At 34.7% G+C, this 12,794-nt stretch overlaps 2 protein-coding genes across 2 annotated transcripts in view; both read right to left on the bottom strand.

Annotated features, from left to right (window-relative positions):
• The window catches only part of LOC149478319 (ADP-ribosylarginine hydrolase CG3568-like), a 78,370-nt gene that overhangs the window by 34,629 nt on the left and 30,947 nt on the right, over window positions 1-12,794 (bottom strand). The window lies entirely within an intron of this gene.
• LOC149478321 (uncharacterized) lies at window positions 2,717-3,545 on the bottom strand. Its single transcript, XM_089709248.1, has 2 exons — window positions 3,458-3,545; window positions 2,717-3,056 (listed from the first exon to the last, which is right to left on the bottom strand). The coding sequence occupies exons 1-2, from the start codon at window positions 3,510-3,512 to the stop codon at window positions 2,737-2,739; spliced, it is 375 nt and encodes a 124-aa protein (XP_089565374.1). The 5' UTR covers window positions 3,513-3,545; the 3' UTR covers window positions 2,717-2,736.

A 12,794-nucleotide genomic window follows, 5' to 3' on the forward strand; every position in this document is an offset into this window, starting at 1 on the left:
TTTCTTATCAGTTTGTTCATCCCAATGTGAATGCAGTACTTAGATAAATGTTATAATAGACAATTAAGAACATCTAAAAATAAAGTGTCACGTAAATATTTAGCATTGCAATATATGTAATTATAATATATAAAACAACAAACTGTTATGTGTATTGATGTAAATCTACATCGAAATCACAGAAGTTATTTAGATATTTTAGATAGATTGTATCTGTATCTATAGAATTTTAATCAAAGCTTTGTATATTATGTTGTTCTCATTCTTGTCTTATCAGATTGTACATCCCAATGCGAATGCATTACTTAGTTAAATGTTATTATATACAATTAAGAACATCCAAAAATAGTGTCCACGTAAATATTTAGCAGTGCAATATATGTAATTATATATTTATGAACAAATAATTACATCAGATTTAATAATTGAAATTATTTTGAATGTACATATACATAAATGATTACATCATAATAGCAATAATCACAATTGTTTTAATTCCAATTTGTTGCAACCCTAGCATATATTCGTGTGGCAGCGTAAGTACCTACACTGGCGGCGGCATCGCGCGACATCAAAGGCGTTGCCTTACTGTAGGAAATAATATTGTAATACTGTGGTCACGGGCTTGTCGGCACGCGGGTGGGTCGCATAGGTTGAATATTAATACACATACGAATATATTATATACTAGCTGTGCCCGCGACTTCGTCCGCGTGGAATAGTGACTGCATAGTAGTTACTAATTAACACACAATTATTGAGTAAACACATCTTGAAACACGTACTACCATAAACAACTAAATTATAAGTACTTACAGATTATTTTACAGTTAAGAAATAAAATAAATAATAACACAAAATAACTGTTAGTAAAATTTATTACTAAACTGAGCTAAAAAAACTTAGGTACAAAAGAGTTCAAAATTTCCAGGGTATGGCTATCCTCCCGCTCCCATATCCTTCTACTTTCACAGACTTTCAACTTTTCCCTTTCACCCCTAGTAAATGGCAGAACCGATTTTGATGTAAACCATGTCTAATTGTACACGTACCTATATGAACCTATATGTACACGTCATATCCTTTCGTTTGGTGCTCCATTTGGATTATTTATCCCCACTATATCACCCCTAAGGTGCCCTATATGTAATAAACAGATGAACCGATTTTGGTAAAACATGACTAATTGTAATTCAGACGTCAATTGATATGCCGCTTGAGTATATTATTTGACCACATTCGATTATTCATTCCCACTTTTACCGCTATAATCCAATAAATGGATGAACCGATTTTGATTAAATACCTAGATACATTATACTTCTCACGTCATGTCATGCCCTTTCATTTGATATGCCACTGTCAAATATACCCAATTTGACAAAATTCATTTTTTTATTCCCACTTTTATACCTATATCCAATAAATGGATGAACCAATTTTGATAAAATATGTCTTATTGTACTTTACACGTCATGTCTTTCATTAGATACGTCACTTGAGTATATTTGATAAAATTCATTTATTTATTCCTACTTTTACCCCTATATAAAATAAATGGATGAACCGATTTTGATAAAATTTGACTAATTGTTTCTGACAGGTCGTCTATTTTCATTTGATACCTATATCACTTGGGTATAACTGACAACATTCATTTTTTCCATTCCCACTTTTACCCCTATATACCTATAATAAATGGATGAACCGATTTTGATACACTATACCTAAGAACAACTAATGTAACAAAAAAAAACGCATCTAATTCGTTTTACCCGTTAGCGAGCTACGGTTGCACAGACGGACACGCAAACACACATAGCGGACGTAACACCCCTCTTTTTGCGTTGGGGGTTAAAAATATAATACCTACGACATAATTTAAAAGACATTTTATGTAGAAAATTTACCTAGAAGTAACCATGATACTATTTGTGCAGGTTTTAGACTTATGAGCAAAAATCGAAATAAAGGTCCTTTGATCCCCCTACTACCCCCTCAGCTAAACTCCCCCCCCACCCCACGGTACTTTCGATATGATCATCTGGACATGTCAAGGAATAACTTTAGCGTATAATTTACGTAATAAAGTTATTCATGTAAGTTATTCATGTATAGAATGCCTTAGCAAATGTTCGCCGTGATTACTTAAATGGTCATAACTTTTTTATTTATGAACCGATTGACATGAAATAAACACTAAATGTTAAGTGAAGCTTACCACATAAGTGAAAACCGCATCTAAATCGGATAAGCCGTTTCTGAGATTAGTGTGCACGAACATACAGACAAACAGACAAACCGACAAACAGACAAACAGACAAAAATTTTTTTAACTACAGTTTTGGGTTCAGGATCGATTTAATAATAACACCTGCTAAGTTTTTTTTAATATTTTCATTGTACAGACATCACTTTTCTACGATTTTATTATATGTATTGATATTGATGATGTAGTTATTGAAATATAACCTGTGCCTAGTTATTTCATCTTTCATTACACCCGCATAATATAATAAGCCCCTACAATATTATGAAAGTTCTTGATAACGACGACGTACCTAAAATTGTTACTTTCGGCGTTAGTTATGTTGGGTACGAATAGGATACTAACTTCATATTTGTCTCAATTCAACGGAAGTGTGTAAATCCTGCTTGGAAGGAAAATAGGAGAAAAATCAAAGCAATCGTTTATCAATTGAACAACATTCTTTTATTGAGAAAGGTTCTTAATCTTCAAGGCTGAGGGTTTTGCCCGAGTGCAGCTAAAACCGTATTCTGAGCCCACCTGTGACCACCATTCCACGCCTCTATCATAGGAGGTGTCTTACCAGAGCCACTAGCAGGAGGTGCAGAAAAGTAAATCACTTGAGGTTGTGGTGGGTACATCGGAGCCAGCGGTTGTGGTTGGTACATCAGTTGTGGATTTGAGTTGTCGTAAACATATCTAGTCTGAGGCTGGGATTGTGGCATCAGTTGGTTGTATCCCTGCGGCATTTGTTGGTAGTATCCCTGTGGCAACGGGCTTGCAGATACGAATGGATCCCCAGTAAACCCTGCAGAAGAAACGACATTAGTACCTTAGTCCAGAAATTACATAAACTCTATAGTCTTGTGCTGCCTTTTCAACTGTTTTGAACGGTACTTGGCGCCAGACTCTATCAAGTCTGTGGATAATGTATCAACTTCAGGAAATTGAATCAAATTACATTCTGACAGATCTGTTGATATCTAAATAGACACAACTTTTGGGCATGAATAAATCTGAAAATACCTTGACTATCTATCGCTTTTGTATGCTAAGACCAACATTTTTCATAAATAATAATAAAAAGAAAATCAAATCTAAAAATAACGAAACTGAAGAAATGAAACTTGAAACTTTCATTAAAAAGAAAACAATTACAAAAAAGTAATTTAAATCGACAATTACTAAATTAAATAAATAATTACTTACATGAGGTCCCCAAGATGGCAACGAGGAGGACAACGGATGCTCTGCTCAGGAACATGTTTGCTCTCTAGATCTCGAATTCAACTGTGCTCTGGAGTGGTTCGGGTTCGCTTTTATTGGGCGCAGCTTATCAATCGAGTGACGTGTGCAACGGTCAAGACGGGAATTCCCAGAATGGAGACTGATAACTGCAACCTCCACCAATGAGGAAATAGTTAGCCTTAATGTCTAAAAATGTTTTCTGCTTCGTCAGCAAGGATTGAAAACTTTAAGTCAACTGCAAATAACGTTATAGAATTTTCTAAACTTTTTGGGTGTTATTAATCGATGCGCAGTCAAGTTCAGGTAGAATCCGATGGAACTTGTTCCTAAATTGAAGATATCACAACCTAGTGTCTGCAGTGAGCTGAGCCATAAACTTTTGCACAAGGATAATTTACAGTTTCATCATACGTACATACAGTTAGGAAACTAAGCCCCTGCGATGAAATTATGACGTAAGCACTGTTATAGCTATAGGGCTGTTACCTTTTTGATATTTAACCGACTTCAAAAATAAAGGAGGAGGTTATCAATTTGGCCTGTATATTTCTGTTTGCTTTTTTTTCACAGTCGATTTTGTGGTAATTTTGAGATTAAAACTCGTTAAAATACAAAAATGGTGTAGCCTAAATATGAATTTACAAGAAGAAACAAATACACCTTGTAAAAGTAAATACGTTTTTATCAGTGCTATATTTCGAAATCTTGTTTTGTTATGGACGCCGAAGATTATTTAATGTATCTAAATTATTTATAATGCTTGATATTTGTATTATACATATATATATCCAATAATTATTTTAAACCAGAATTTACAATACTTGTATGTAGGTATACCTACTAAATTATTTTTAAAACAATAAATTTAATTTAATTTAAAAACACAAAATCTAAGCACAAAATATGCAGAAATAAATTAAAATTATTATTAAACGAGCATAGAACCTTTTTGTTTTAGGATGAAAAAGAAAATAGTTTGACAGACTTAGTGCTTGACAAAGTGGTGACGTCACGTATCGATAAAAATACAATAATTATAATATCTATTGGCCGATTAAGAAGAGCTGGAACGTCAACACATTTACACATTGCACATGTGTAGTACATTGCAACAACTTTCATGTTAACATAGGAATTACTCGAATGTAAACAAAGTGGAAATTCCTATAAATACATTGGATTTATTCCGATATTTAATATACAGTAGGCACTGCCACGTTACCGTGCGGTCTATAACTTCAAAATTAAGCATCTAGGCTAGGCAAGGTTGATATTTTCGGATTCAGTGATGAAGATACTATAGTGCATAGGGGTCAGATGCATTTTCGAAAATTTCAATCTCTTTTGTATATGTGCCACCTGTAAGGTGCTATGAATATTGGTCATAGCAGCAGGTAACATGAATTGCTGAAGCCGCAGCATCAGTATCCAAGCTGGGGCCGAATGATCAGAAACCTACAGCTCACGTTATCATAGAACGACACCTAGAACGCCTAGAATAAACATACTTCTTGTAGAATGATCTGCTTATCGTTGACATGCAGCGGTCACCCGCATCTCGTAGGCCATACACCGTTTCGCCACTTTTGCATAATGTACAAGCATGACGCTGGATTGCAGCGCTGCATTCACAGCCGGCTCTCACAAGACCCACTACTCCTAGAATTGAAGTAATTTTTTCAACAAGAGTACTAAAGTGTGATGATACCCATAAGCGCAGAGTGCACCTAAACATGGGCTGACGTGGTCTTGGCATTGTTTTTTACACAAGTCCAATTTGCTATATCGCTTGCTTATCACAAAGTCACCCGTTAACCTAACAGTTATTCAATTGGGTAAAACCCAATCAATGTTGTTTATTTTTTTTGTGGTATCACTATTCGGTCAAATGTCGTATACTAGTTACCTACTACCTAATAGAATTGCATCGTTGTCATTGTTAAGACACGTTCTTTCTTATTACGGACACAATGCCCCGTATGCTTAATGTTTTACTTGTACACTACAAGTACAAACTTTTGAGCTGATTTTCACGACGAGTGTCTAGCACTCCTATTTGAGCTGATTTTCACGAACGGATTGGTGAGCTAAAATAATGCATCCAGTACAGCAATTGAACGTTGTTAAGGATGTACCAAATCGGTAGCGTAAATTTTGTCGCAGGTATAAAACCTAGGATGAATAATTGTAAATCATGTAATTGCATAACAATGAACGTTTGACTGACGTGGTACGAGAATATTTTATCGTCCAATTACTGCCCCAAAAGATAACCCGCGGTCGAGGTTTTGGGAATTCCTCAATTGGTATTTTTTTCCCTGTTGTTATGTTTATATCTGGATTGATAAGCTATTGGAGTGGTATAAATGGATTTGCGCGCAGTCGACGGCTGGACACTCAACCGTGAACATTCACAAAGGACCATCATCCAGACGCAGGTGGCATCCAGAACTCAACATGTCGTTCCACGAAGATCACGACAGAACACTTCCTTACTCGGTGGACACCTTCACGTTCCGCGGGCCTGCCATACCGCCTGGCGCCCCTTTCAACATCGGCGAATTTATGCGTTTCAACGCAGCATATCAACAGTTTCTCGCATCGATCCGAAACCCTGGACTTGACTTTCCTGAACGGGAAGGCATGCCCCGTCCGCTACAGCTTCGATGCAACAAGGCCAGAAGAAGATCGCCTGCTGATAAATTGAGTCTGGCTCACGCCTCTATTTTGGGAGCCGCCGCCGGGTGAGAGAGATTTAGTAAGGCTGCCCGTGATACTAGAGTTCGTCGAGAAGAAGATTCGCTTCCAGAAGTGCAAGGCGGTCGCCAGCGACACCTGCTCCTGCGGGAAAAAACCCAATAAAGTGGTTTCACCTGGACAAGTGAGTGCAAGAACAAACACCACTGGCATCATTTCTGTACGGCGCACGTCTCCGCATGGTTGACTAAATATATGATACCCACGATTCTTCTCAAAGAATCTAAAGAGATGTTCAGTGAGATCATTGCAAATGTGCATCAAAACAATCCAGACGTCTTGGAATATTATTCCATGGCTGAACGTACGGACACACAAGTGTTGCTTGACTCGGCTCGCAACAGTCCCGGCCATGGTGCAGCTGAATCTGAGTAGTGTTAATAGTGCAGCATATACTGTTCCTTAAATTGAAATAAAAGTTTGTGTTAAATGTGTTTACTTTTATTTTTCTTATCCTTATTAGTGTAGGATGATGGAGACTTGTGTAGGTAAGGTACTGTGAGACCGTTCCTTCTTACGGTGCTTCAAGTTTAAATGTAGTTACGCTCATGACAACTCTATGTTCGATGCAATCAAATAAAGCTTGGACGGCACTGGAGGTGATTGCTAGGTATAAGTTGTATACGTAGTATATTATTATTTGTCTGTGCTACTACGTTTTCGCAACGACTCCGCCCAGTAAAATAATATGCAGATAGGTATCTTTTCTTGAACTTAAGACAAACAAAATTTTATTAAAACCGATTCAGCCGTTAAGGAGGAAGGAGGGCACTCGAGACGCATTGTTATGTTTGGTAGGGTCATACTATTGTGACGACCTGTTTGCATATTCAGATGCACTATATAGCTTAGGTACCATAGTAGAATGTTTTTCGTATCTCGATGGTATTACTAGTAGGTAATCTATTAATAGGTAATGTTTACATAACAATCTCTATTATGACTGCAGTGTGATTTTATTACGCAGTGGGTCGTCTTCGTTACGTATTTTAGTATCTCTTCCAAGTTCCACGTATCATGATGATACACTATTCGATTCAACTAAGAATAGGATCTGTTCTGCATTTCATTTCGTTTAATTTACAAATAACGTGTGTATGAAAATTTCATGTAGGTAAGAAATAAAACAAACTTATCATTGAAACGCAAAAGGGGTTCAGGGTTGTTACTTGTTATGTTATGTTAGGCTCTTATTTATTTTATTTTTGTAAGTAGTTACATAGTTATAATACTTATATTTATTTGTGCTCTACTCTACTCCTATCCTTTACTTAATTCCTCTATGTAAAACCAGATGTCTGGAAGAAATCGCTATTTAGCGACAAGGCCGCCGTTTGTTACAGTGCAATGTATTCCAGGTTAAGACTCAATTTGTAATTTATTCAGAGCAATTAAGCATAAATAAATTATGTGAATCGTATTTTTCAAGTGATATTTTACAGAAATTAGACCTTCCTATTCTTAGTTGCATATAAGATAGTACGTACATATCTGTTTTCGTAGTTCAATACGAATTGAACACATGAAACTTTCTAGAAGAGTTTGCTTTTCTATAGCTGTGTGAAACATAATACGTAAGCTATATTGAGAACTTGAACAAATAACTAGAGCTAAATGGAGAAAGCAGGCGAAACTCGCATTGTGAACATCAGTTAGGTACAGTCAAAAATAGTTGGTTCATTTTATTATTTACTAGCGGTCCGCCCCGGCTTCGCCCGTGGTATATGTTTACGTTTTCTCTACATAAAAACAATCCTCGTACTTCAAGGAATATAATAAAAAAAGAATTATCGAAATCGGTTCAGCCGTTCTCGAGTTATGCGCTTACCAACACATTTTGCGATTCATTTTTATATATAAGACTAGCGGTCCGCCCCGGCTTCGCCCGTGGTACATGTTTACGTTTTCTCTACATAAGAACCATCCTCGTACTTCAAGGAATATAATAAAAAAAGAATTATCGAAATCGGTTCAGCCGTTCTCGAGTTATGCGCTTACCAACACATTTTGCGATTCATTTTTATATATAAGATTACTAGCGACCCGCCCCGGCTTCGCACGGGTGCAATGCTGATACTAAATAAGCCTGATTCCCACGGCATGTTTGCTTCACAAACCTGACCGCGCCACACCACACCACATGCCATGGGAATCGGTGCGCCTGTGGACGTCTGCCGAGACCCGTGCTATCCATTGGAAGTCGGTAAGATCAAAGGTGCGGCGTGGCGCGTGCCGTCTGTAGCGCGTATGCGTCGGTTGTAATCATTCATTTCACCTGCGGCCGCGTATGCGAGTACATGAAATTGTTCAAAACCTCAATATAAAAATAGAAATGATGTTAATGATGCCTGGTTACGAATAAAAACCCACTCACATGGAAATATACCTATCGTTGAATTAAAAAAAAAGAAAATTTATTAGGTATTACCGTGCTCGCCAGTGCTTGCCATACGCACACATGCCGTGGGAACGCTCAGTTCAAATCGCGACGGATGGCGACAAGCGCTTGTCGTCTGCCAATGCTTGTGAAGCAAACATGCCGTGGGAACCCACCTTTACACTACAGAAAAATTGTGAACGTTGTATAGGTATAAAAATATAGCGGCCCGCTCCGGCCTCCGGCATCGCACGGGTATAAAATACCTACATAGCCGGGCGGCCGCAAACGCTACGTCCCGCAATTTTTAAATCTGTAATATCTTCGAAAATATTCACTTAAATCATACGGTGTAAATGGCCATATAGATCTATATTAAATGAACAATGTATCCATAGTATTTAATTGGTTAAGGATTAATGCTGTATTGGTTAAAATCGCTTCGAAAATTAGCCATTATTTGTCGTAAAAAGTAAATGACAAAAAAAAGTTATTGTGGGTTATCCATAAGAGATAGACATATACCATCGCGGACTTTTCTGTAGACCTTTTCAATGTGTATAATACTTAGTACATTATTTTGATAAAACTCGTAGGGTTCAGCCTGCGTTTGCAATGTAAGCGGAATAAATGTAATTTTTTACGACATTACATTAGAAACCTCAAAAATAACAGTACTTCTCCACTACTTAATGGATCTTATTATACATATAAACCTTCCTCTTGAATCACTCTATCTATTAAAAAAAACCGCATCAAAATCCATTGCGTAGTTTCAAAGATTTAAGCGTACAAAGGGACATAGGGACATAGGGACAGGGAAAGCGACTTTGTTTTATATTATGTAGTGATAGTAATTTCGGGCGTTTTTTCAGGTAGCAACATTTTTAGATCTTACGCTCGCAAATTTTCGCCCCATTTTCCTATTTAATGTATTATTGTGATTAAATTTCGATCAGCAGGAAATCGAAGTAGGTATATTTAAATAAAACAAGGAATAATATAAAACATCAGCATATATTTTCACTAAAACGTAACAAACATTCAGTTATAACATAGATATCTACATTATTACACATTAGGCATACATTACTTGCTACTTGTTCTTACATTTTGTTAAAACAAATACATTATAGATTCGTTTTAATATTCATGAATGTTACCATCTCTTAAAGCAGTATCGTCTAGCGCCATCTCTTTCTCAAACTGGATACAATAATGCTTTAAGACATCGTGGTAATCCTCTGGAAGTTTTTGGATGCTTATTGCTTGCTGGAAAACGATTAATAATAGGTACATATTGACAAAATACAACAAAAAAAAACGAAAAAAAATATATCAGAAAAATGAACATTTAAGATATTATTTTTATGTACTGTGTGTGTCAGATAAATAACAAGACTGATAAATAAACTTACAAAAAGGCGGTCTTATAACCTACAAATATTTCTAAAATAATATTCGACATTCGCGATAAAAACTGTTTCGTTTTATTGCAAATTTTTAATTACTTATCGTTATAGTTCAATGTGTAAGATCGTGGTGGAGAATTCTAAAATAACTATGTAATTCTTAAAAACTATCTCAACCAACGTGATATTAAACATATTTTAGAGAATTCATAAAAAATTGTTCCTACTTATAGTCAAATACAATTATTTTGAAAAGAGGCAAGAACTCTGTATGAAAAAACAAGAAAAATTTAAAGATAAATATTGAACGCACTCAAAACGGATTTTCCAAACGTACACAAATCTATAGAAATGCATTAAAACAAAATATGATTAACATTTATTCATTAGTCCATATAACAAAAAAAAATAGGCTCAAAACAATATTATGCTCTGTTATAAATATTGAATACAAAATAAACACAGTTTATAGTAAGTAAAATGATACAATGATACCAAATTATAAACAACTTTATGTCATAGGTATGAAATTATTAAAATAAAGCATTATCATATACAAACCAAAAAAATCTAATATCATCTATACTAATATTATAAAGAGGAAAGGTTTGTATGTATGTATGGTTTTCACGCATAAATTACTGAACCGATTATAATGAAATTTAGCACATATATAGAGGGTATAACTTGGATTAACACATAGGATAGGTTTTATCCCGGAAACCCCACGGGAACGGGAACTATGCGGGTTTTCCTTTGAAAACGCGGGCGAAGACGCGGGCGAGAAGCTAGTATCTTATAAAGTAAATGAAATGAAAGCACACAGTGTCATCCAAATACAAATTTAAAAAGCAATACTAGCCAAATTTGTGTGCCTCAAAAAAAAATAGTAAAGACAACTTTTACCGTTAAATCTCCGCCTTAGAATAATCACAATAATTTATTATTTATAAACGTAGTAATATGAAAGATACTATCTTTTATTAGCTTTTTCAAATAAAAAATGTTCTTATTGAAACAAATACAAATAAAACCGGCCAAGTGCGAGTCGGGCTCGCGCACAAAGGGTTCCGTAGCAGCAAATATAATAAATTACAGTTAAATCAACCTATCTCAAAAACTATAAGAGATACTTTGATCAAACCAAAAATCGTTGAAAGAGTTAATTAGCATGCATCACCTCTATTTTTTTTAGAATTTTATACCCCGTAGTTATAAAAATAGAGGGGGGGGGACATACTTTTTACGACTTTGAGAGCTGATATCTCAAAAACCGTTCACTTTAAGAAAAATGTTTTTTAGAAAACTTTATATCATTTTAAAAGACCTTTCCATTGATACCCCACACGGGTATGTACATCGAAAAAAAAAATTTCATCCCTCAGTTACATGTATGGGGGGCCCCACCCCCAATTCTTTTTTTTACTATTTAGTGTCATATTTTTGTAGCGGTTCATACAACACATATTCCCATCAAATTTCATCACTGTAGTACTTATAGTTTCCGAGTAAATCGGCTGTGACAGACGGACAGACGGACAGACGGACAGACGGACATGACGAAACTATAAGGGTTCCGTTTTTGCCATTTTGGCTACGGAACCCTAAAAAGCAGTAGCGTTGTTACATTGAAGAATTAGCAAACGAACGCTAAACATGCTATGAGTGACTAAAATCTAAACTAATAACCTATAGTTGATTTATATATCAATTTCCTACACGTATGTGTTAAATGAAATATAATACTACCAACAATTCCAATACCTTTAAATGATAATATCTAAAAGTTAATAAGATACTAAAATGCAAGTGAAATAGTACATAAAAAAAAATTTTCAGCCTCCCTTTCTGTAGTCAATTAAAAACTGCGAAAGTAGAATATACTTAAAACAAAATATTTTGAATTAAAAAAAGTAACGATTATTATTTTGACGTTATCTTAAATTTAACTAATTTTGGCACCATAGAAATACCAATTAAAATGAGAATAAATGAATCATATAAAACTATGTTAAATTTTCTAAAATAATATGTAGGTACTTCATTTTATACGGATTCTAACGTCAATAAAAAATTGCATATTCTTTTTTTCTATGATAAATTGAACGCACACAATTTTGCTATTCTAATTGAAAATAAAATATTATAATATCCGTAAGTTAAAAATTAACCAATTATTATTGAATACTAAATATTCTTGTTTAGTATTTTTTTAGTGTTATATCATACACGCATGTTATTAACCCCTTTATTCGACATAAAAGAACAGTTCTGAGACTTTAAAAAAAACCTACTATAATGTGAAATTAACTAATAGCTAAAAGCTAAAGTTTATTTTCAAGTTTAAAAGTTTAATTTTTTATTTTTGCCAATTTTTTTTCACGTCATAGATTAAATAGACAAAGACAACACTAAATACACCTTAAATCTTAATATAAAGCCACATTCATACAATTATCAGTCTTTTTCATTCAAATTATTGATACTGTGCGTTTAACATTAGTGCGATATCGAAATCACTACAATTAGGTACCGTTATCGGTATCGGTACCATACCGATATGATTCAATAACATAACCGTTATTTACGTTACAATTGGAATTTTTACTATTTACGCATTTTATATGTACTAGATAGTGTAGTTAAAGTTGATTCTTTTTTGGCGTAAAATCTATACAAACTTCGATGTGAGAAGTGTGTATTTTAAAGTTAAATAATTATATATATAGATGCACTATATTTAGTTTTAAAA

This window comes from Colias philodice, chromosome 22 (assembly GCF_061535455.1).
Source record: "Colias philodice isolate Cphi_HAF_F1 chromosome 22, ilColPhil1 Martin Lab GWU primary, whole genome shotgun sequence".
Classification (NCBI taxonomy): domain Eukaryota; kingdom Metazoa; phylum Arthropoda; class Insecta; order Lepidoptera; family Pieridae; genus Colias; species Colias philodice.